The sequence below is a fragment of the Hemibagrus wyckioides genome, linkage group LG01 (genome assembly GCF_019097595.1).
Source record: "Hemibagrus wyckioides isolate EC202008001 linkage group LG01, SWU_Hwy_1.0, whole genome shotgun sequence".
In the NCBI taxonomy this organism is placed as follows: Eukaryota; Metazoa; Chordata; class Actinopteri; order Siluriformes; family Bagridae; genus Hemibagrus; species Hemibagrus wyckioides.
This window is the reverse complement of record NC_080710.1, coordinates 19219763-19246316: the sequence shown is the minus strand read 5'-3', so window position 1 is coordinate 19246316 and position 26554 is coordinate 19219763. Positions and strand designations below refer to the sequence as shown.

At 38.6% G+C, this 26554-nt stretch overlaps 1 protein-coding gene across 9 annotated transcripts in view; it reads right to left on the bottom strand.

The window, feature by feature from the left end:
- The window catches only part of ptprub (protein tyrosine phosphatase receptor type Ub), a 190264-nt gene that overhangs the window by 113426 nt on the left and 50284 nt on the right, over positions 1-26554 (bottom strand). For 8 of the 9 annotated variants that reach the window (XM_058387584.1, XM_058387605.1, XM_058387628.1 and 5 more), the window contains exon 2: positions 23754-23882. In XM_058387584.1, coding sequence (XP_058243567.1) covers positions 23754-23882 — 129 coding nt within the window. The remainder of the gene's footprint in view (positions 1-23753; positions 23883-26554) is intronic. The other variant, XM_058387594.1, reaches the window with a different exon arrangement.

Genomic DNA, 26554 nt, shown 5'->3' with positions numbered 1-26554 from the left:
AAGTCTGCAGGAATTGGCTGATGCAATCATATCAACATGGACCAGAACCTCAAAGAAATCTCCAACATCATGTGGAATCCATGCCATAAAGAATTGATGCTGTTTTGAGAGCAAAGTGAAGCCCTAAAAAGTATCAGTATACTGTTCCTAAGTGGCCAGTTAGTGTATATAAACAAAATGGCAAGGAAAGCAAATCATGGTACATTAACCATGCTTTCAATAACACAATCAGCTTAACCCAATAACCCAATCAGCTTCCAATTGACTGACCATTTATATTATTGTCAAATTATTAATACGTTTTTTTTTTTTTTTACTTCAAGCTGGGATTAATGTCATGTCTCCTTCTACTCCAAAGTACATTTCTATTGTTTGAGTGAGTCTAATGATTTATTCCTGTGTTCAGGAGCAACAAATTCTCTTCTGAGGTTTACATCAACAACAGACTGAACTCCTGAAGAATTTTCTGATTAGAACTTTGAATTTTACTAGACCCTCAATGACCGCAAGCTATCTAGTGCCTGAGGCATTAAGGCAGCTCAACAACAATGGCAAGAACATTTATGTACAAAAATATTATGTAAAAAAGGGGGCAAGCTTTGGTTTATCTGCACAGTGTTGCAGTGTTGCAGTAGTATGATACATTTGGGTCATTTTAGCTAATGTTTTTAATAAATAAATTTTATCAAAAAAAATTCTACTTGAAATTATGATACATTAAATCTTACATAGAGAGTTGAAAATGATGGTCAAAGTTAAGTCATTTTTTAATAAATTTGTGTAAATCAATTTGTTCAACAAAGCTGGAAACATAATCTTACATAGTTTATAAACACTTTCAGATCTGTTTATCATGCTGTTCTAGTAGCAAGCTCCAGGCAAGTCTTCCTGGTTGAACCTTGAACCTTCCCCTTGTAGACTGTAAGAAGCTGTGATTTCATGTACACAGGTAAAAACAAACCAGTGGCTGAGAAATAGGGGATGCTCTGAAAGTTATGATATAAATATGATACTTAAATCTCACTCAGATGTTGAGAGGCTGTAGAGAGCTGAAAGGGGCAGAGTTGGAGAAGGTCTCAGGAGTCACGGGGGAACAGGAGGTAGTGGTTTCCCCTGCTCAAGACCTTAACATGGTTGTGATTAACTGTCAATCCCCAGACCAGATGATGCTGCTTCCTCTCAATTAGACTCACTCATCATTTTGACAGACTCCTCGCCCAGAACCTTGAGCTCAGCCTTGAGACCAGACACACACACTTAGGCAGGAGATACATATTTTAGTGCACTAACCACATCCTGGCAAATGATGAGAGGGTAAAAATATTCTTACTGAGATAATGCGGCTACACTGACTTTTGTGTATGCCATTAGGGTGCCATTACTATACTACACATTTAGGTTATTATTACATGAGGCTAGATCAAAAAATACTAACTGGGTTTTTTTAATACCCAAACTGCCTGCCACCTCACTGGCATTGCACCTGACCCCTACCCATCATTTTGCAGGTGGTGAGTGCACAAGGTAGCTTTATGTCATCATTACAGGGTGAGACCCACTCTGGTGGGAGTCGCTACATTCAGGTCAGGGTCTCTTTTGTACCTAATATGGGAGTCTTATGTTCTCTGAAAATGGAGAGAGCAGTCACCTCTAATTAGTTTTGGTTCCTGTTTTAATTTCACCTTACCAGCAGAAAAATACAACAACTATAGGTCAAAATCTGTAGCTGAAGCTGAGCCTGCGCTTTTGTCTAAACTGCTTGAGATCAACATTTCAGCTCAGAGTGAATTAGTTCTTTGCCCTGGCTGAACTACTACTGCATCAAACATGTCCTTGAGTTCAGCATGGTGCCATACAGCAACAGCGCCTCCCGCTTAGTCTTAGTATTCCAGCCACATCCCCAAACACACAACTGAAAATTGCATGGTAGAACCTAGGCACATTCTGGTCATAAGTATTTGGACAAGGACACAATTCCTGCCTTTATATGCACAGCACAATGGATTTAAAATGAAGCAAATGAAGTGCCTGAATTTTAGCCTTACTTTCAGCTATAATTCAAGGGGTTTAATGATAATATTGCATTAATTGTTAAGGAATGATCTCCTTTTCCCCTATTATTAACATAATATTTGAATCTTTTTCAGTGGAACTGTCATAAAGGTATTTCGTGACAATGTTTTTAATATGGAAATCCTGTTGATCTCTAGATGATTAAATAACAAATTCATGTCAAAACCACTCCTACTGCTGTCTGCCATCTACCTGAACTGCAAAAGCACATCACACTTAGCAATTTAATTTTTAGGTTGAGGAAAAACATTTTTTAATTTTTAATTTTTTTTTTTTTTTTTGCCTCATTCAACCAAAATTAATTTCTGTCTAGTGTGCAAGAAGAGGTAGAGCTCATAATGAATATTAAACTAAAATATTGTGATGCTCCTCATAGAAGCAAATTCATCTCTCCAGTATTTTGCAATAGCAGTATTCAAGGATTTCTCTCATTGCTAGTAAAGACGGAACTCTATTTACTCCCTTTTGCCTGCCTCTCATTCTTGCCATCTCTAGCCTCAGTAGCCTCAGTGTCCCCTCTCGAGTGAAATTTTTGCTGTGACTTATGTGAATTAATTATCAGAGGCTCAGGCCAGAAAGCTCTCAACTCTGTCTGCGGAGAAGCTCCTGACATTCATTCTGCACCAGGCCTTCCATTATGATTTGAAGAAGAAGGTCAAAGGCAATAACTCCTAACCAGCATTGTATAATGTAGTCTAATATGATACAGATGCATTTTCACTGTTTTACAAATGTATCTTCTACCCTTAAGGGATCAATACAGCATGCAGGCTACTACAATTTATATAAACTATATTCCTGTTGTTTTTTTGTTGTTTTTTATCCCGCAAGATTAGTTATTAATATGTATTATGTATTATGACTTGAGAAAAAAAAATTTCTGTCCAGCACAGAAAGTCCTCCAGGAAAGAGCCACAACATGTTTTCCAATTAACACTGTCAGTAAAAGCTTTGGGCAAGCACCTCATCAATATGACTGGATAATAAATCTGCATGACATCATCTTACCTCAACAACACATTGCTGTGACACAATCATACCTCCCTCATGTTTCCAAGCATGTGCTAAGACATCACTCAGCCTAGCCTGTCAGCTCCTCTCAGGGGAAACACAAATTTTAAAACTTGTCGTTCTCCTTCTGTATAGTCCTTCATCTGCTCCTTTGGAGAGAACAGATAACAAGCCCTGCAGGAAAACATATGTTAATGGGCTGAGCCTCCTTCGCTCTCAGAGCTCTGGTAGTAGGAGTTTTAAGGAACATGAGGACAGCTCCTGCCTCCCAGTCCTCCCTTCAATCCTGCCATGTCTTCAGCCAGCAGCTCAGGAGGGAGGACGTGGATGGGAATCATGCAAGCCGGGCTTTGCACTAGATAAGGAGCTGGCTAATATTGGAGCAGGAAATAACTTGGCCAGATGATTATGCAGGTTTCATTTCCAGTGCAGACCAACTCTCATACATATTCTATCTGAAACGTGCAAGGTTATGCAAAATGCAATGAAATTTGAGTTATACATTTTAGTCCATTGGTTTGCTTTGGTACCTGATACTGAGCTCAAGTAAAATAATTGGGTCACAAAAATCTGTATCATATGCGCTCAAATGCAGCCATGGAGCACTAACAAATTTGAAACAATGACAAATTTGAGTCAAACATACACAAATTAAACGATGGAGTATTATTTTTTCACACTGAGAAACAAAACATTATTATTGCTGAAAAATTGATTGCCTGTAAATAGGAAACCGAAAACCTGTAAATAGAAATTTTCGTAATATAGAACCCCTCAGAATTTGTGTTCGATTTGGGTACTTTGGATAGAATTGGGGTAAAATTTGTGTTAGATTTGGGAAGAGCAGCTGACAATGGTCTGAAAGTCCTGAGATTATGATTTTTGACAAACACACATATAGTACAGCAAACTTCTTTTCTTCACATACCCAAGCTTATTAGATATCTGGAGTCAGAACACAGGGTAAACCCTGATCCAGCAGCAATGGAGCAGAGAAGGTCAAGAGCCTCACTCAAGGGCAGTAGCAGGGTGATGCCAGGGCTTGAACTTATGACTTTCTGATCAAGAGTCCAGAGTCTTAACCCCTGAGCCTCTGAGTAACCTCTCTCACTTTTAAGGAAGGAGTGAAAACATTTGTTTTTTATTGGAGAAATATATACAAAACAGATAATCTTGGCAAAAGATCTTCTGTATTTACCTTATGCATACAAAAATCAAAAAAATAATTATTGAGTATATACTCAATATAATAATATTTCCATGCAGTTTTGTTTGCTTTTTTTTTTCATTTTCTAGCCTACCTAAGGAGAAAGAGGCTCCATATTCTGCTCCTGAGTACTACAGCAGTACAAACACTACCTCATAACAGTTTTCAGGTTTAAGTCCCAGCTATGCCATGCACCATCTGTTGCCAGGGTTCCCAGAAGATGTCTGTCAAGCCTGAATGGCCACTAATAAAAAGTGTGGTGACAGAATTTCTAAACACACCAAAGAAAGCGTGTGTTGACCTTCACGCTGAGAGACTGCTGGTGCTGTCTGTAATAGAGGAGAGACATGCTACACGAGTAACTGCCTGCCGTTAAACTGGAAGAAAACATTGCAGAAAACAGATGCGATTCAAGCGGTTCTCTGTTCTGCTGTAAGTAACTATGCATCATGGTGATATATGATATCATTTCAAATTACCTGTATAGATGGAGATATTGCTAAACTGCACGCTACAGCCACACATGTTTGAAAGAGCTAAAAAAAAGAATGTTGCTCTGCTTTTTAAATACTATTAATCTATAGGATTTTTTATCATCTGTGGTCTTTAATCCACACACACACAAACACACACACACACATACACACACACACACATTTTTACTTCACTTTGGAAGGGTCATTCCAGACTGAAGTGATGAAAAGTCTGCTTCAAAGGGCACTTCAACACTGTCATTTTTTGAAGGGAATATCCAGTAGACACTTTGATTTTTTTCAGTCCTTTTTTTTGTTGATTAGAAATGGCTGCAGTATCAGACAGGCTTACTTAGAAATTTAGGTCAAGTACAAAAAAATATATTTCATAATATGAAATTGTAACTTTATTTAAATAAAACTGAGCTGGGACAAATTGAATGTTTTTTTTCCCACCACCTTCGGCCAGCCCTGAGCTCATGCAGTCTTTTTCGTTCACAAAAATCCAACAGTAAACAGTTTCCACTTCTGCCGCATGACAATATAATGACGTTTAATAATATGATAATGTTGTTTATCCTAGTTATATAAAATTATTATTATTATAATTATTGTTGTTGTTGTTATGATGACGATGATGATGATTATAATTATTATTATCATTATAAGTATTATTAATAATATATATTTTAATAATAATAATAATAATAATAATAATAATAATAATAATAATAATAATATAACTACCAGACACCTCTACACTATATGCTATGAATAAAAACTGCATGACAAGATAGGCATTGTTTTCATGCTCATATTATTACACTGTAATTTTGCTGATTACAATTATTAAATGCAAATTAATTACATAGTCGCATTTCCTTTAAGGAATTTGATTTGCTAGTGTCTTTAAGGTGTGTTGCCATTTTTCATGGAATTTTTAAATACTCTGGGGTAGCAAGCATAGTATAGTTCTCTCTGATCACCTTTATAATCTTTATTACCTTTATTATTCCCCCATTCACAGCTCTCCATCATCAAAACTGTATACAATCTGTTCCCAAAGACATTGTACCAACTCATGGTGGCCTACAACCTTACCGTTAACATTTTATGTTTGTTTCTGCTCTTGCATAAATTGGCCCCCATCTGTATATGCTATGTAAGGTCCTCTACAAGGCTCTACAAGACTCACAGATGCTCTCCGTAATGTCTAAGTGTATTTTAAGCACCTTAAGTTCATCTTCAAATGTTGTAGTGTTATATCTCACCTTTGTAGAGTGTTGGCAAGGAGGTCTTAAGACTCTTTATATTCTGTCCAAACATAACAGAAAGTGTTTGCTTACTAATTAATCATCTGGTCTGTTCTACCAATAATTCCAAGTTATCTTCATTTCAGACTATTGCACAAGATAGCAGAGATGCTCACAAACAGAACTTACAGTAGAAATCAGGCCAGGTATCTAGTAATGGAACATGCGAGGTGATGTTTCCAGCTTTATTTTTGTACCTTAACTAATTCAGTTAAATCCTACAGATTGGATTGTTTCACTACAGCAAACTCAAGCCTAATTGGTCCTCTGGGTGTCCTCTGAGAGATGCTGCAGTGTGTATCGAGACCAACATCGCAAGAAAAGGGGACTGACTTTCTGCAGCTTGGTGCTGCCTCTCTGACCTTACCGTGGAAGTTGGTATCACTTAGAGGCTCTGAGACTGGTACTAGGAGCGTGGGAGTCCAGCTTCTGGAATCTTTGCACTGACCCTTCACCAACATTCGGGGCTGTGTGGGCTACAGAGAGGCAGCAGGGCCATGTTGGGCGTCAGTTACAGAGTTTACAACAGCCTGAGCTGTAACTCCCAGGGCTCTGATTAGCAAAGCAGAACAGGCGATTGTAATGACCCAAAACAGCAACACAAGACAGTGTCATAACTTGTCAACATCTATTTGGAAAACGGGGACAGGGAGGGAGAGAGAGAGAGAGAGAGAGAGATACAAAGAAAGAGAGTGACACAGGAAGGATCCTCACTACTGAACTGTGTCCAGATGGACGAGTGTGTAGTACTATATGCATGCAATATTCATGCACTTTAGCACTCGAGTGATGTACAAATGGAGCATGTCTATCTGGAAGACTTGATCCTAACCCTTCCATACACTATCCAATCTAAAGAACAATAAAAAGGAGCTAAAAGGACAAAACAGAAGCTTACGGTCCTAAGGAGAAACCTACATGATATATTTAACAAGGCAATAAGACAACAATGTTGTTTGATTTTGTTACTTCAACTCAGCTCACATCCCCCTCACAACTATACTACACCACTAACAATCTGTCCTAGAAAGACTTCCCATGATTTCTTTTCCCATGCACTGACTACTTCAGTGGCTTTTTATTCTTTCGTTCACTTTTTTCAGCATCTGAAGTACAACCACTTAACACACCATGTGTGCCTCAAATCCTCAAAGGGATAAAGCAGGAAGTTCTCCTAAAGTGCTGCACAAATAAACACACACCCTGCTTTTACGTAAGCATTAACTGTAGATCTGTTTTTTTTCTAGGCTATGGCTCCCAGCAAGGTGATGTGGCTACAGCTGCTCCCTCTGCAGCACTGCTCATAACTCATCACGGAAGCATTATCATTGAGTGTCAGTGACATTGTCATAAAATTGATGCCATTTCCATCACACCCATACTGAATGGCATTACCCAAGGCCATGAAAAATGTGTGTTTGTGCACATGGATGCCTTTATGAACTGCTGATTTGTATATGCATCTGCACTCACTGCAAATATTGGCACCTTAACAACAACAAATCATGCTGCATCAGGGCACTCAATATAATGCAAGTCCTAATACAGTTCCATACTGAATTTTACCAAATTAATTTATCCACTTAGCTTGGGAGAGGTATAAGATCTACAATAAATGAAGGGAAAGAAGTATTTGGACACTTTTGTTTTTGTTATACATATTTTTAGTGCATATATGCCCAGTACATTCATCTTACACATACATATAAAGTAGAGAACAAAATTAGAGAACAATTTCCAAACACTTGATTTTAGTAAATATTGCTAAATTCATCTTTTCTTCCCTGCAGCTTCAATCAGCCTACAATTTTCATGCAAGAGCATGCCTCCTGCCACACTGCAAAACAGGTAAAGCAGTTTCCTGAAGCTAAGAACATTGAAATAATAAATTGGCCAGTCCAGGGTCCTGATCTAAACCTGATTTTCTCTGGAAAATCCCTAGCAACAAAGTTATTGCTAAAGCCCCACTACAGTTAATGAACTGTGGAAGAGACTGGAAGAAGAGTGGACCAAGATCACACCAGAGCAGGGTAAGAATCTAGTGATATACAGATGTGCTTGAAGTCATTCAAAGCAAGGGCTTCTACATTTCCTAGTCATTTTTGAGCTGTAACCCTAACAATTTGTTGCTGTAATCTTCTTCTGTGCTACACTGGTTACTGTTCTCTAATTTTGTTCACTGTGTTTTCCAGTTTTCCAAAGATTTTTGTGTTCAAGTGCTTTGGTTATTGTGTAATACATGCTTGAAGAACAGTGGTACACCCACATCTAATATTTCTTAAAAGTTTGTAGACATTCCCAAAAAAAATCAAGTATTTATTAATTATTCTCTAATTTTGATCTCCATTGTACATAAATGATCCATAAAAATAAAACTGTTCTCCTGCAAATTGCACCTTGTATCATTATACAAGACAAAATGCCACTGGTTGGGAAAATTCCTCACCAATAGCAATAGCAATCACTGTGTAGGTGAATCAGTTTCATTAAGTTCTCAGGAATAACATTATTGAAGAGCACTTGAAAGGAAAAAGCCTCAACAAATCTGAATTCAATTACAGTTTTATTTAATGCTAAATAAAAAATTGATTCAATATTGAGCAGATAGCAATACTCTAAATCTGTAATAATAACATAAATAGCAGCATCTAACAATTTAATACAAAACATCAATCTCAGATCAGATTAGAGTTTGTAATGATCATATTGGTCAATATTGTGACATAATTTACCATAAAATTATATCATCATATTCCTTAGCCCTACTCTTATCAGGCCGCTAATTTTGTTCCTTCAGTAATTTACTCTGAATATTAACATTCTTTGTTGGAATTTTAGTTAGCTATTTTTTCCATAACATTTTTAACTGTGTAGCTCATTATGCTGTGTGCATGCTCTCTGTCCTTGCTGGTTTTACTGGTTGTGGCGCACATGCTGTTATTTTTATTCCACACACGAGTTCACATCTCGTTGGATTAACAGTGCTTCTGCCTGAGTATATGGCATCAGACAGCTACGGCTGGAAAATCCCCAGTAGTCATTTGTAGTAGCAGTCTGGGGTGTTTGAGCTAGCCTCCTTTGAGAGCACTGCCTCATACAACACACACTGATGAGGCTGCAACATACTGCTGGCATCACACAAGAGCTGCGTTTTGAGGCTGGGAACAAAAACGCTTTTTGAAGAAATTTTTTTTGGACATGTCTTGGAGGAATTTTCGATGGAACCAGGCTAACAAGCAAATGTCAAACGATTTTTATTTTGTAAAAGGAAAGGAATATACTTGAAACAAAAGAGGATTTGTGCACACATCATACCCCAAGTATTTTACTGTATAATAAACACTAGACCACAACTAATCTGTTTCCAATCTCATCAGTGAAATCATAATCATCTAAGACTCTGTGTGTGTGTGTGTGTTTCACACTAAGGACTTTACATTTCAACCCACAAATAGTCTTTTCTTACATAATCCCTTTAAATGTCCTATTTCTAAACCAGTCTGTCTCTCTTTTAGTGTACAATGCTTTATCTTCAGCACACATGTATCTCCTTCTTCCTCTGTTATAGCTCAAGTCTTACTAAAATCCTCCCTTCTCTCCTGTTGCCTCTCACTGTATCTCTCTCACTTACCCTCCCAGTTTCTCAGATTTCTCTAATCTTTGCCTTTTTCTTTCTAACTATCTGTTTCTAGCTGTATTTTCAAGTTCCCCAATTCACACCTCGTTCTTTCAGGAGGAGGTGTGGAGCAGAGCGATGTGGATGAAGGTGATTCAGTGTTAAACGGGCATCACTGAGTGCTGGACTATGAGAAAATTGAGGAGAAGAGGCCAATTTTTGAAGATCTACTTACCAGTTTTTGATGATATTCATGCACTCTTCCTCTTTAAATGCACAGCAGTCACATATCCCAGCTTTACTTTGGTTAGACATGACAGGTTGACTTAGTGCATTAAAGACTACTCATGGATATAATCAGTGATTTGGAAATGGGAAGAGAAAATCAACACATTTTGTAATTGATCACGCACAGTTTTTGTAATTGCTTCTGGAATAGAAAGCCTGCCGAATGACTGAACATAAATACAAATGTAAATGAACTGATGTTAGAGACCAATTTGGAAGGTGGATGTGTATCTGAATTTTCATTTCCTCTTTTTGTTCATTTCCCCTAAACCACCCGATGATTTCTTGCCACATTTTTAACACGCTCTACACTGCTGTATCAGCTCCTTTAGTTCCAACTTCTGTGCGTTTTTTGAGAAAGTGCAGGTGTGTCAAATACTACTCTGTATCTCTCAAATTAATCTTTCACACGTTCATTTGTGCCACGGTGCGAGCAAAGCTACATTACTGAAAAGCCAGAATGAAAATGCAGCAGGTCTGCGGTTAGAGCATAAATGGCTTTGATTGCTCTTTATTAAAGTTTTGTTTATCTAGGCAACATAAAGCAGGCATACTTAGTAGTGAGTAGAAATAGTATTAAACTCTAAAGAAGCAGTTCTTTCACTCCTGCTTTATTCAGCTTTACACAGCTACTAATTATTTACATTAATCAAATCAGTGATTGATATAGAATGATGTGTAGTGTGTATATTCCAGTTGTCATTTTCTAAGTAAGGAATAAAATGTGGGTCATGCTGTTATAGGAATATAATCCACAACAGGGTAGCATGATCATTTTGGATTATTTTCCAATAACAGCACACTCTGCAGTGTTTTATTCCTTTATTTATAACACAGCAATATGCCAATTTCACTGCCATGATTCGGCGTCCTACAGGAATAACCACGGAGGACTACAACACCCAAACTCTCTCATGTTCACACTCGCTGATTACTAATCACACACCTGTAGTCAATCACATCCCAGCACATTCACAGTGTAAGAGCACACTCAGTTCACTCACTCCTTATGAAGTATAAACTCTGTCTCTCTCTCTCTCTCTCTCTCTCTCTCTCTCTCTCTCTCTCTGTAGCAGTCCTTACCAAGCCTTTGTTTCTTACATGCTATCCCAGCTGTGACCTTAGTCTATTTAAAGTTTCTTGAGCTTGCCTATCCTGTCCTGTTTATACTGTTCATCACCCGACCTATGCCTGTTTATCGACCACATTCAATGATGTATTTGTATTGTCTGCTAAGTTTAAATAAAAGCATTTAGTACATGCACTTGTGACTGTATTGAATAAACGCTTGTCACACTTTTCAGCTGAAAATAGCTAAATTTAATGTTATGGAAAATCTGCAAGACAAATTAATCCCTGTTATCAATTGTTATTGCAGCAATCACAACTACAAATCTTTGTTTTTTCACTAAACTCTTTTCTCTTCTTTTTACTGTTGAAGTTAATATTCTTAAAATAATGTCCTGAAGAATGTCCTGTTCCCCGGACCAGGAACCTCACTTCCCAGAACACACTGTAGCCTACAAAAATGTTTGTTCCAGACTACAATTCTCAGACACCATAGCAGTTTAGTCAGTCACAAGAACCAGACTTTTAACCATGTTCACACCTGTTCACAATTCCACCTTCACCTAAATAAACAGATCGGTCACTTTTGTTCCTGACATTAGAAAGTCTTTTTTCATGTCTGTTGATTTACATGTTTGGTTTGTGTAGTGTTTCCTGTTTGTTTATCACACGACCCATGCCTGTGTTTAGACTTCCTGCCTTAATCTTTATTGAAGCTGTTGAACTGCAAATGCATCCATCTTGAATCCCAGCTTTGTGACACCTGTAGCAGAAAAACTCACATCAACTAATGTCAAAGATTTTGCTTCCCATATCGCACAGTGGCTTACAAGCATGGTCACACTGGACTCCAGCTCCCACAATCCACCTGCACTCCCATGCTCTCTGTCGCCTTCATTTTATTTCATCATGTTCACCTTTTTTCAACTGTGTTGTCACATCCACAGTTTAAAAATACTTTTTCACTTTTATTTTGCCAACTATATGCTCAGTTCAGTTTGTTTGTGAGGTTACTACACATGCCTTGGATCTGAACTAATATAGTATTGATTTTTGCCTATTGTTTTCTGACTTTGTCTTTAGCTAGCCCTGGAATATCTGTTTGCATTTTTTTTTATGACCACAGTCTGTTTTTTGACCCGCTCTTCACTTCAAGCTTTTGGATTTGTATAAACTGGCAATAAAACTAACCTTTATTTCCATTTGCAAGTCTGTTTCTGTTTTTTGACACTGGACACTTCTTTCAGCAATGCTTTGTAAATCTCCTTACAGAAAATATTTACATTTTTCTTGGTTATTAACCAGCAGATATTTTTTATTAGGCTCAGATCATGTGGATGACCAGTTAGCAGCAGGGACAGTGCTTGTTACCCGCATGGCCTCTGTATAATGTGTACCGGCGACCAGTGTGTACAGCAGAAAATCTCTCCCAGTTTTAATAGATTGCTTTTCTGTGGTTCTTCTGAACAGTCATCCATCTGCAGTTGGGCTTTCGCTTTGCATCAGGCCCACTGCATTCATTATCATACCGGTTAATGCAATTATATGCAAATGACCCCGTCCAGCAGCCATGTGTATGTATCAATTACGGTGACAGCAAGTCGAGTGCGACATGGGATATTATGGTAATTCCTAAGCAAATAGATTACACCTGAGAAGAACACTAAGAGCATGAGAAGGCAGGAGAAAGAGGGCAAGTCAGCAAAAGACAGCAATGTCCACCCCCCAGTCATGTGTAGGGATAGAAAAAGCACTTTATCGATCCTTTATCCAGTATTGCCTCATGCCAGTTCGATTTAGCCCTTCTTCTTATCACGATTTTAGTAATGAGGGAATGAAAAAGAGCTAATTGACCTGCAGACAAACACTTTTGGGATCGTGACACATTAAAAGCGTCTTCAAGCAGGAAGCACTAGAAATAGCTGAGGAAGCTGATGGATATAACTGGATTACTCTTACCTTCAGCATTCCTTGTAGACTCTTTTTACTTTTTATACTACTTAGAGGTCCTTGACAGGAGGTCCAATGTAGATTTCCAGTCATGAGAATTTAATTTTAGATCCCTCTGAGGAACTGGCGGCCCCCAGCAGGAGCACTGGCACTAGCCTTGGATTATGCTCTAAAAAGGCCCTCTGAATTTTAAAAGCTCTATTGAATTTAAGTATAAAGATGGATTTAGAAATATTCCTTGATTGATTCATCATCAGAAAAGTGCTTTATGTTGGTCAGGGTCTTGGTGGATCCAGTGTCTATCCCAGCAACAATTAACATAAGGTGTAAATAAACTCTAGATGGGATGAAAGTCCATCACAAGGCACCGTGCACACACACACATTCACACCCTCATTCACAGCTAGGGACAAGTTAGTCACCAATTCTCTTAAAAGAATGTTTATGGAAGGCCAGTGGGAAATAATTGAGCCCAGAGGAAACCCAGACCGATGCGAAGAAGATGTAAAGCACAGCCCGAGCTCGGAATCAAACTGTTGACCCTGGAGCTGCCTGATCATGTCACCGTAGCCTAAATTTTTTGTGATATTCTTTTTGATTCTACAAGATAAACAGCAAACGTTTGGTCTAGTGGTGCTCTGAGAAATAAAATGTCAACATCTTGGCAGTACATTTTTGCCAGCTGGAAATCAAAGAGAAACATTCAGAGATGACCAAAATCAATCAGTCCATTTTTTGTCAGTTGATATTTCATCAATAATGGGTGCTCTGGATCACAGATAGGCTACATTCCAACTGTTTTCCATATTCTGTTTCACACTTGTGCAATGGTGCATGGTCTAAAGCTAAAAAAATCCTGGTGCTGCCACTAAATTGATGTGAGGTCTGTATGTTCAGCCTCTAACCTATAAAATGTCAAGTAATAATGCTATATACAAATAGTCTGGGAGGTCTGTGTGGGTGTGTACAAGATCTATACTAAATGGCTCACTGCCTACAGCCTGTACACAGTATCTGAGACCGTTGTATGCCTGAGCTGTGGGTTGAAGCAGGACACTGAATCACAGCACAGATGGCATGGGCTCTAAATGGATGGAGCTGTAGCCCCACTGTGAGCGGTCGCAGCAGCAAAGCCCCAGAGCAAACAGCTCGACCTCTGATTAAAAACCCAGCCTTGGAGCCGTAAAGCAACATCCTTTTCACTGACTAAACACAGAGTCAGCAGTTTTTAGAACGGATGCCCTTGTTTCACCTGCAGCTAAAACACATTTTCGTCAAGGTTTTCATATCTACTACTTGTTTTATTGGATTCTGTGAGGTCTTGATTAAACCTCCAAGCACGCATGACGAATATATATATGAGCCATGACATAACATGAAATTTTAGACATTACAAAAGACACATGCAGCTAATTTTATTACATATTACACATGCAGTGCTTCCTACAAATCTAACAACCCAAATTTTAGCGTCATGTTGATTCTGAGCATTCCAAATTATAGACATGCTGCGAATTTATGTGCAAATTCTATTACATCCAGCTTCTCCATGCTGTGGGGTCAGACACTTAACACAGTGCATTGTCTGCTGGTAGAATTTCAGATCTGTGATGGCTTTGTGATCTGTTCTGCATCACTGCAAAAGCTTGCAAGCTTTAGAAAGAAACAGAAAGAAAGGGAGAGATGAAGCAAAAGAGGGAGGAAAAAAAAATACTGGGGGTATCCAGAGTCCCCTGGCTCACTGAGCAGCTAAGCTAGCGTGACAACACAAACACGGGCCACAGCCATTTTTCCTGAGGATAAAGCTCAGCAATGAAGCAAAGCCATAAACATGCATTCTCTTACTTTCATCTTTTTCTCCCCTTTCTCTCCCATTACAATAAACCGTCTGGCTGTAGCAACTTGCGCTCTGGTCAAGGTGACCCAGAAGGCCCAGCACATAAAGCTCGTAATTTTCTTGTTAAACAGACAAACTCACTCATAAAGAACTTTTTCATTACCAGCCCAAAGGGATGTTAATTACACGGAGCTGCTGCCAGTAAAAGCCGGCATTAGCATTGTGCCCAGTTGCTTAATGTCACGCCTCTGTGGGCTTTTTTTTCTTGGTTTAACTTCAAACACTATTAAAAACTGAGTCAGTCACAAAAAAAAGTAGCTCAGTGAATTCAACAACCTGGTTAAAAAGAGCTGCAACACGCAGCTCTACCTCAACCCCTACTACCCTATCCTCCCATAGTAACACAGTGACTACACACTCCTAAAGAACAGTGTAAGAACCTACAATAGATAAATCGCTGCTCTTTAAGAGTATTGCTTTTACTTCAGTTCCAATAAACTGATCAGTGTGACTTTCTAATGATCTGAACGGTGTGATACATCATATAAGTGACACAGTTAGTAGCAAAGGAAAATTGCATTATCTTTCATTTCACACTCTAATAATATGACGAATTGGTATCACGATTAATTTGTGCTAATGATATTTTGATAACTTATGAATGAGCAAAGCAAAAACAGGATCAGGACAAAATGAAATAAAATCTAGCGTGTCGCACACGGACTGATCTGAAATTGCTTTTGGAATAGCGTAGTCAATTCTATGTTTAGAACAACTGCTTCTACTAATTTGTAAATCATTTGTGTTTCAACATTTTAATAATTTCAATATATCAATGTTTAACTGTGACAAACAGGGAAAAACAAACAGAAAATGAATAAATGGTCAGGTCACTGGAATAAGATCATCTTATTTTAAAGCAGCTCTGTCTCCAGGGAACAAAGAGGAATCATTTATCAGACTTTATTTTAAGGTCAAGTGTGGAATAAAATCAGTGCTCTTTCATTCATTAATTTATTCATTCGTTTGTTCGTTCATTCATTTAGTCGTACGTTTGTTCATTCTTATATCCATCCATCCATACATACATACATACATCCACCCATCCATTCATTCATTCATTTGTTTGATCGTTCATTTTTGGTAAAAAACGTTTTCCTGGTCAAGGTCATAGTTGATCTCAGAGCTTTTCCATGGAACACTAAGGAATACACCCTGGATAGGACATCAACCTCTCTCTCTCTCTCTCTCTCTCTCTCTCTCTCTCTCTCTCTCACACACACACACACACACACACATCTGTTCTGTGGCAATTCAAAGTCACAGATCCACCTACTTGAATGTTTTGCTAGAAGGGTGAAAACAGAGAATCTAGAGAAAGCCCATAGGGACAAGGGAACATGGGAAGAACCGCAAAACATCACACAGTAAAAAGCTTCAAGCAGAAACCCTGGAATTGTAAGAGAGCAACACTACACCACTGTGCCGTCCACAGTTTTATAGCTGTCTGTAGTTTCTTCTGTTATCTTGCTGTTTATTTATTTAAAACACTACACATTGTCTATATATGAACTTCTGTAATTAAGCAGTTGTCCAACCTTAGTATGTTCTTTCATGCTTGCTGCCTTCCATTAGCTTTGAATCTGCTCTGGCCAGCTGGATTTACACAGCCACTTATTTCCTCATTTTACCCAGCATCCCTATGGCACTCCAGAAATTTATATCCATGTCAGTTTTTATCTCACCAAGTTCCTTGCAGGACAAACAAGATGGCTTTATATTACATTCCTTTGCAGAGGGAAAACAATGTGTACCCTGTACAGCCAGGTGGATTGAAAACAAGTGATCATTAATCTTTTTATCCGTTGTTTACAGTGCACTTCAGGCAAGGGGGAAGATGGGATGGAAATGAGAGCTGTATCATGTTCTCTCTGGTTGCAGATGCACAGACTATTTGATGCTTTCTGGTTTCGCAGTAAACATATCATCCAATCAATCTCTAGGAATTCAGAGACACCAAAGCACTAGGTCTTTAGTTGGATACATATAGATATGTATAGTAACTGTACTGGATAGACTTTGATCTTATACAGGCTTTAATCAGTGGGTTTCATGTTCTACAATACAGATATAAGTCATTCGAGTTTTCTGCGATGCCAATGTGAAGTACAGATTCCATTATGTAAAAGAGACGTACGGCTTAGGATCTCTGGGGCAAGGACAGTGATGACAAATCAAATTTACTATAGATCAGATGAAAGGATCAAAGCGAAGAGGAAGCTTACTGTTTTAATCCAATTTCTGCAAGAGTGGATGTGAAAGAAGGATTAATTAATCATTTTCAGTCTGAGTAGGATGGCATGCCACAGCTTGCATTCTGGATGAATTGATTTGGCTGAGTTTGCTGCTATCACTTGGGATCCGCCACTATGGCAACTGAAGACACTCTCTGTTTGTAAAAGGCTGATGTGCCACTGGGGGCAAATGTAGCAAACCTCTACTACTGAAAATTGTAGTCTCAGAGACAATTACACATATTTACATTGATTTTCTTTCTTTTGCTTGTTGGAAAGGTTCACAGAGCGTCTGGTTGAGTGTAGAAGTGCACATCAGGATGGGGTTCCCACAGGAAGCAACAAAATGTTGCACAAGCACAAGGTTTTTACTTTCATTTTATTTTCATGCTCATGCTAAGTGAGTGGATAGATATGAAACTCAAGGGAAAGACAACGCCTCTCGTCATTACCATGAACGAACAGTGTTTGTTCATTTGTTCATCCTTAGTAACTGCCTGATCAGGGTTGTGATGGTTTTAATTAGGATGCTAGTGTGTTCATATTTGGGGAAGTAGAACTAATCTCGGAGGCAGGTACAAAAATAAACTAGATTAAAAACAACCATGCACTTTTTGAGTAATGTGTGGTTGAGAAATTGCTATATCCAGAATTCACAGAGCATGCTGACTAGGGCTGGTGTTGCTGGTTGACAATGAAGTTTAATTCTATGCAATTTAATGTGTTATAATACATTAATTAGTTAAAAAATTATTCTACATTATAAGTTAACTTCAGCAAAACTTGTGTGTGATGGTTGCTTTAACAACTATTTATGTCCTTAATGATTCCTGTCACAGGTTCCTGCTAATTGCTGTAGGTGGAGCTTTACTTATATTGCTTCCCCTTTAAGCATTCACACTCAGTTGCATTGTGTATGCAAACATGGAAGCAGAAGTAGTTTTGCTCTCTCATATTTATCATGCATTTACTGTCTCTTTATAATTTAATAGCAATGTTTATTATCTTAAAACTTTGTTAAGGTTTTTGCCATGACGTACAGTATGTGTGTATCGCAAATTTAATTTGAAAGTGGCAATTTTATTCATGCTATTCTTAGCGCCTCACTCGCACGTGTGTTTTTTAAGCAGGGATGAGAGAGTAGGCCTTCAATGAATATATTAATCTTGCCTCATGCATTCTGTTAAAGGAATAAATCCAGAGTTTCAATCATCCCATCCATGGTTTGGCCATATTTCTATGGTGTCCAGTGGTTACAGCATGAGATCTGCTACACTAGCTATTCTACCGCTAGGGTTTATCTAGTTTTTTTAGTCTTAGATGTCTTGTAAAAAAAAAAAAAAAACCTTCAGATTTCCTTCACATGCATTTCAGGTTGGATTTCAAATACAGATACAGACATCTGTAACATTAAACAAATACAGATAGTGATATTACACATCTAAACTAAAAGCTTTTGTACCTTCTCCCTAATTGCTTTTGAATTTGTACTCTCAGCACTCTCTACTGATTATCAAATGAAATGTCACTCTATCGCATGAGATTACTGACTCCTTTAATTCATCACCAGCAGATTTTTTCATTGTCGGAATGGGTTTATTTATTTCTCTGGATTGTCCTCTTTTCTGTGAGGTGCAAATGAACAGGATGCGTAATTATGGAGTCAGTAGAACAATCAGTTCACATAATGAGGGCTTATCTGGCCAGGCCCTACACATTGTGTAGATCCATTTGTTACAGAATTACAGAGGTAAATCCTCTGCATCGCCAGGTTGTTCCCAGCTGCTGTTGTACAGCAGATAAATTATGTGGTAAAAACCTGTGATCTACATTAAAAATGGGTGAACAAATTAGTGAGTCACAAGATATTTTATTTAGGAAAGAACAGAGACTGAAGACGGCAGACCATGGCAGACAGTTACAACCTGGATCTCTCTTCTGGACATATTCAGTAATGAACCTAGAACTCCACCAGATGTGCCCTTCTATTGTCTTCCTCCATCTTCTTGGCTCTTTGGCTCTCTTGTGTTAGAGATGAATGATGCTGGAGCACTGACGTGCAGTTAATGTACAGCTGGGGCACAGAGGTGCTCTTTGGTATGAGGCAGGTAATAAAGACCTGCAGAAATCCCACCAGATCCTCAGACACAGGATATTAATAAGACAACATGCCTGTAGAATACTATGGCCTTGGCAGCCATATCTGTGGGAAAGTCTTTATGCAAGAGAAAGATTAGCAAAGAGATCACTGGCTTGCCCAGGGGCATACTTCAACAAGGGCATGTCCAATTAGGACCTAAGATATTTGATCTGAGCAGATTTTGAGCATCTCCTCTGCCTCACAGTGTTAACTTTCTATTAGTTATCCTGCAGTTTCACTCACAGACTGTTCACACGCAGTGAGGCTGACTTCAGGGTAAAGTGATGTGCAATCAGCTCGGACAAGCATTTCAAATCAATTTGGTAATGCACCTGAGATCTGACAGCAGACAAACATGGTTGCAAAATAAATTCTACAGGGAAATCCTTTGAGGTGAGCAGTGAATTCCGCATTTCATCAGCCCTCATACAGCACGCCTTCGACATTTCCAGGCCATTATTAGCGGCTCTGCGAGTGTTCGGTGTCATGGCCGCCAGAGATTCAGGACAAAGTGACATGTGATTTTCTCTGTCCCACCACAGGGACACCCTCACGCCTTTTGTAGATTACTTAACTCGCCATAGACACACAGCTCAAGAGCAGAATCCAAGCTGTGTTTACCATTTAACCCAAGCTCTCTAGATCAGCTCATTCCTGCCCGTCCTGGGAACCTCACTTATATCCGAAGGGAAATTGAAAGGACTGTAAACAGAGGGTGTCTAATGCTCAAAAATCCTATTAAATTCTCCCCTTTCCAGCTAGCTCTGTTGCTCCTTCAGATAGCAAATCTTAATTTCTCTCCAGAGACATACTCAGGCTAGGGCTTCAAGGTTCCCCCCTTCACAGGGCATAAGCTAAGCAGTTAAAACAGTCCGACTGCAAACAGCCTTATCGAGTAAGCATGATTTACCCATAATCAGCTGGTATTTAACTGATAGCACCATGGTTGATATCCCAGTGGCATACGAAGGCAGCAAGATGTGACATGGTCAGTGTGGTGTGAATAAGACATAAAGTAAAGCTAAATATAAACACATGCTGCTGGCTAAAGGCAGACCTATTTTCTCTATAACAAGCACACAGGAATCTGGCAAAACACTTAACAATCATTCGACATACATACAAAACATTCATTCATCTTCAATAACCTCTTAATCCTGATAAGGGTTATGAGGTATCCAGAGTCTAGTGGTAAATACACTCTGAATGGTGTGCCAGTCCCACTCATTCACACTCATTCACACCTACAGGCAATTTAGCATCACCAATTCACCTACCAGCATGATTTTGGGAGATGAGATATAACCCACAGGGAGACACGGAGAACTGTGAAAATCTGCACAGACAATAACCTGAGCTCAAGATTGAAGAAGGAACCATGGAGCTGTGAGGTACCAAAGAGCCTCCATATAACATACGACATATAATAGAACACATCCTACAGAGATGATGCCATATAATCATTAATGATGACTATACAAAAGTGCAATCCACACACACACACACACACATCCAGTCACTAGATTCTGGACTTCCTGACAGACAGACCCCTGGAGGTCAGGACTAGCAGCCAAATATCCTCCCCATTCACACTCAGCACTAGTGCCCCACAGGGATGTGTCCTCAGCCTCCTCTTCACCTGTGACTGCTCTGCTAAGCACAACTCCAAAATGGTTCTCAAATTTGCTGACAATACAACCATCATGAGACTCATCACCAATGGTGACAAGACATTCTACAGAGAGGAGGTCAGGGTGTCTTCAACAAAAATCTTTCTCCGAATGTCAGCAAGACCTAGGAGCTGATTGTGGATTACAGGAAGTCACAGAGAGGGGATCACACTATTATCCACATCAATGGGGTGGCAGTGGAGAGAGTTAAGACCATGGAATATGGACCACTACTGAGCCTTTACACAGGCGAGAAGTATGGGGAGGTGGCTATCTGAATTTTTTTCTTCCTTCTTGCCCTATTTGTAATTTCTGTTTTTGTGTTTTTGAATTGAGTTTTCTGGGTGGAGCCACAGAGAAAGAAATTCGCTGAATTATGTAATAGACTGTTTCCTCTACATATGACAATAAACTCTTGAATACTGAATCTTAATTGTTCTTTAATTGAGTTCCTTGGTGTTCACATCTCAGAGGATCTCTGCTGGAGCCTCTACACAAACATATTAGCGAGAGAAAGCCTCTCTGGTTCTTGTGGAGACTTAAAAGGTTTGCCATTTTCTCTGACATCATGTCAAACGTCTACTGCTGCACCACAGAGAGCATTCTGACCAGCTGCATCACTGTTTGGTACACCAGCTGCTCTTCCTTGGACCGCAAAGCTCCTCAGAGAGAGGTGAGTACAGCAGAGCTCATCACTGGAAATAAACCTCCGGCCTTACAGGAAATTTACCGAACACGCTGCTGGAGAAAGGCCTGCAGTATCACTAAGGACTGCAGTCACACTGCTCTCTACTTGTTTACGGCACTGCCACTAGGCAGACACTTTCTCTGCATCCAATGTCAGACAAACTGACTGAACAATAGTTTTTTATCTTCAAGCTTTCTGTCTACCTAACAGCCAGAAGTCCTTCATCTAACACTGAAACATTCTAGTATTGCCACTTCTAGACATTTAGATAATTACTATTCAGATTTACTATTTACTATTTACTGTACTTGTGTTTACTGTTCTGCCTACTTAATAGCGCATGTCACGTTTACTCCTTTATTGTTTTTCCTTTATCTTATTACACACAGCATTTCAATAGCCGGTGTACCCAGTGTTACTGTGCAAATGAATGACTCTTGACTTGACTCTTGACACCAAGCTCCAAGTACCATAATGCTGCAAAAGTGTCAGTTGAGCATAACATGACTGATAAGACATGTGGAATTGGCCTACTGCACAGTGTATGCAAATTGTAAGTAAGCATCAGTGTCAGGACAAAACAGCAGCAAGAGATAAGTACCAGGGGCTGGTGTATTGTGCATTGTAAATAAGTAAATAAGCATATTGCACATAAATATGAAGTGCAATATGCTTTCTTAATTACAATATTCATAATGGAACGACACAGCTGAAGGCGCTGCAAATACAAACAGAAGAATGTTCTAGTGCACTCTTGGCACAATTGAACAGGAGAAAAAGAGGGGGATATCAATTTCTATTTGCACTCACATTCTGTGATAGTCCTTGCCATTCCCTGCTATCATAACCTAATTCTTGGCTTCCTGATAAACCGTGTATCAGTGGTCTCTAAACACAGAGACTGTCAGGGGCCACTGGCTTTAATTAAACCCGATGGGAAAAATATTCATTACTGCACAGCTACAATGACAGTGGCTAAGGGATCTGTGTGTGGAGAATGATCAGCACGGGTTATGAAGCTTTAGCATATTGTTAAATATCCGCATCATTTTACAATTTTGAGGCAGAAAATTTCGTGTGTGTGTGTGTGTGTGTGTGCATACATAAGATGACATCAGTCCTGTGTGTTCCTAAGCACTGGGCTTTATTTAAACAGAAGTAGCCTTTCAGCCTCTCCTGCTTTTGCCTCTCATAGTAATTGACCTTTCGAGTAATAGTGTTTTGATTCTCAATTCCCAGAAGGCATGTTTTTTTTTTTCAGTGAGCCTCTGCATCTAACTGCAGTGTGTCATGTTTTATTGCTGAAAAGCTTATGTGCTTGTTTATCTATCTCATTATCTATCTTGTCATAGTCTCATTAGCATTCAATCTCTAATCATCTCTTTTCTTCTCTTCTGCTAAATAATGTATGACTGACTACCACATAATCACAATTACTCACTCGCCACTTTGTTTTGATTTTGCTTTCTTGTTAAGAGCAATTGCACGCAGGTGCATCAGATTAAGAGTGTTTCTCGTTCACCGCTGCAAAGACCAGTTTTCTAATAAACACTCTATGACATTGGGCTCTGAAAGGCTCAATAGTTGCCCGTGATGAGAACATGCAGTGTAACAGATCCTTTGTCAGGACACGTGGTGTGTATTTGCATTAGTGTGTAGGTTTGCGCAATATCAGCACACTCTGCAGGCCTTACAGATTTGGTGAACATATGTATTTGGAAATGCAAACAGGAACTGGAGGCTGCTTGCTTGATTACGGCTGATGAATTATGCACGACAGGCATCTCAAGGTTGATTTGCATGTAGTCGTACATTCCTAATGAGGTGCCCGTGCCCACGCCGGTGGAACCCTGTCCATTTTGACAGCAGCTTCTCTCTACGGAGCTGCATGCTCCCAGAATACCCCATGTTGTGAGAAAACAAACACACATGCTGCCTGTTAATGGGTGCATTCTATCAGTAGCCTATAATCTACAATCTAAAATTTTCAACTGATTTTCAACAGCCTGCATGCGTGGCAAAACTAAGAAAGGGCCGAATCAGACACCGCTCACCATCAGCACATCTGCTCCCACAGAACGGAGGCAGGAGGTGTGAAACAGACTGGTAGACTGGGTAAACTTACCATGCAGAAGATCAGGGATAGCGTGAGGTAAGGTGTGGGTGCGGAACAGCTGCCAATCAAAATCATCCTCCTCTCCCTGACTGAACTCGCAGAGGCTGGGGTCAGAGTCCTCATCAAATGTACAGCCTGCTGATAGAGGGAGAAAGAGAAAGAGAAAAAGAAAGAGAGAGAGAGAGAGAGAGAGAGAGAGAGGTGGGGGGAGAGAAAGAAAATCAGTCTCCAGTAGTAGGAACACTGCTTTATACTTGAGGATTCTACATCATGCAATTCAACTTTTTATTCTGCTAAGTCTGTTTCAAGGTTGTTATTATTCATCTGGTTTTCATTTCAGAATGTGCATTACAACATGAAGGACACATTTCCTTCTGGAGATCTGTCCTACTGCAGGTCAGCCACACAGAAGTCAAACTCAGTAGCAATATGTGTCTTATTTTGAGTTGAAGTCACGCTGTGGCTGCTGTGCGAGAGATGGCAGGATGAATTCAACAGTCAGAACTTTCTTGTCTAGAACTTTACTTCCTTGTACAATGAAAGTTTTTAGTCTACACTTTCTGCTGCTGTGAAAAATAAAGGATAAATACTGACAAATCAAATAAAATAAAAATGTTTTTTAAACAGTGACATAAAAATATTAATATATATATATATATATATATATATATATATAAAAAAAACCCTAACTCAAAAATATCACTCAGAGATAAGTAGTGTGAAGTATGAAGTAACATGCAAATTAAGTGTGAAGTTCAGTCCCTCCAGTATTAGTGATTTTGCAATCGCAAAAAAAAGCACACAAAATCAAGCAAACTATATGATATTCTGAAGAGCTTCCAAATTTCTGCAGATTTTTCCCAGATTTGGGCAAAAATGCTATCACAACATGTATTCAGCCAAAGCCCTCTTCGGTTCACGCACCCCAAACATGAGAAGAGCTATGATAGAAAGTAAATTGCATACATGTCTTCCCCGGTAATAGTTCAAAAGAAGAATCCTGTGCTTGCAATTTCACCAATTCAAATAGTTTTTGCCTGCAGATCTAACCTTGTGAAACATGACATGAAAAGAACCTTACACTCAGCAGCCTTCACGGCCCACTGCAGTGTGTAAACTCCTGCACTTTAACCCACCCGAGTGAGCATGAGCTCTGGAGCTAAGCTTCCAACATGCAAACTACATAATCACACTACTGTTATAGAAAAGAGTCTGAAAATGTCAAAGATATGGAATTTTTCTGTTAACTAATCAGTAGATAAATCAGTTCCAAATCGGAATAAAAGTCTATGGGGTGTGATGGAATAGGAAAGTAATCAGTGATGATACAGGCTGACATACAGATACCACCAAGCAGGTACATACCAAAGTATACACTGAAATTGTACCACTGAAAAAGTGTCCTTTTGAGAGAGAAGGAAAAGTACAGTTTGCAGGCAGCACTACTGTTAGAGCTGTGCTCTTAGAGACAATTAATCAACACTTTCAAAAGCATCAGATTTGACAATTACGTTAATTAATCAATTAAGCATTGTGGTATAATTACAGATTATATAAGATTTTTATAAGATTTTTTATGTTTATGTATTACCATGTATAGTGGGAGTCAAAGGTCTAGAGAAATTTTTTACTCTAATTTTTTTAATTTTTTGCCTTAAAGATCATAGATCCCTGATATTACATCAAAAACAATGAAAGGATCTCATTGAATATCTAACCTTTTGTATAAATCAGCTGTCACAATTTGCAAAACTTATTATTAAACATTATATATATATATATATATATATATATATATATATAATGTTTAATAATAAGTTTTGCAAATTGTGACAGCTGATTTATATATATATATATATATATATATATATTCAATATATTCAATAATGAATTGTTTAGTTTAAAAAAAAAACAGAATTTTTTCTGAAAAACACAATTTCAATGTGTTCTCAAACACTATTTGCCAAACACTATAGGTCTGAGAAAACTCCAGCTAACAGACAATTTACCACTTTTTAAAGCCAATTTTCAACTAAGCTGATCCCCGCAGTCATAACCGCCAAAGCCTCACTGCTGACTATCCAGTTATTACATCTGAACAAGATGAAATTGTTTACATTAGATGGCTGTAACTGCATTTTTAGCTAAGCTTTTTGATAGACAAGTAGAGCCACTGAGACACAGCTTCATTTCAGACTGAGTTTAACACTGCGTTTAACAGGAACTGAGAGTGTTTCAACGTTTCCTAATCAAATTCTCCATCCATCACTAAAACAGACTGTCAAGTTACTTTGGGTCCTTCTACATAAATATGCCATGTATATTTTGGATTCAAAAGCAATAAAACCCACTTTGATGTGTTTTTCATACCACAAACTAAAAGATGTGTATTTCTGCATGGTTGTTAACTGTTTCTCACTGATGTACACTTTCAAAAATAGTTCTTTTCACACTTCAGATAGACGAGCTTCAGCACTACACTCAAACACCTGTGTTTTTCTCTTCAAGCAGTTACTCATATACAGTAAATTATCAAGTCCACAAATTAGCCCCTTATATACCATTCAAGATTTTCTTTGTCAGAATAATACAGTATTTCCTCTATACAGCTATACAGTACAGTAGCTATACAGCCTGCAGTGAAATAAAAACCTGGACTATTCCTATTTAGACTGTGCATGTAAATAAACAAAATGTAAGAAACTTAAAACTAGAATGAATAGAATTCAAAAGAAATATGAAGTAGTAATAGAATATGATGAGCAATATGTAACATCTTAGATGTAGTAGGAGTGGAATATCATGTGCAA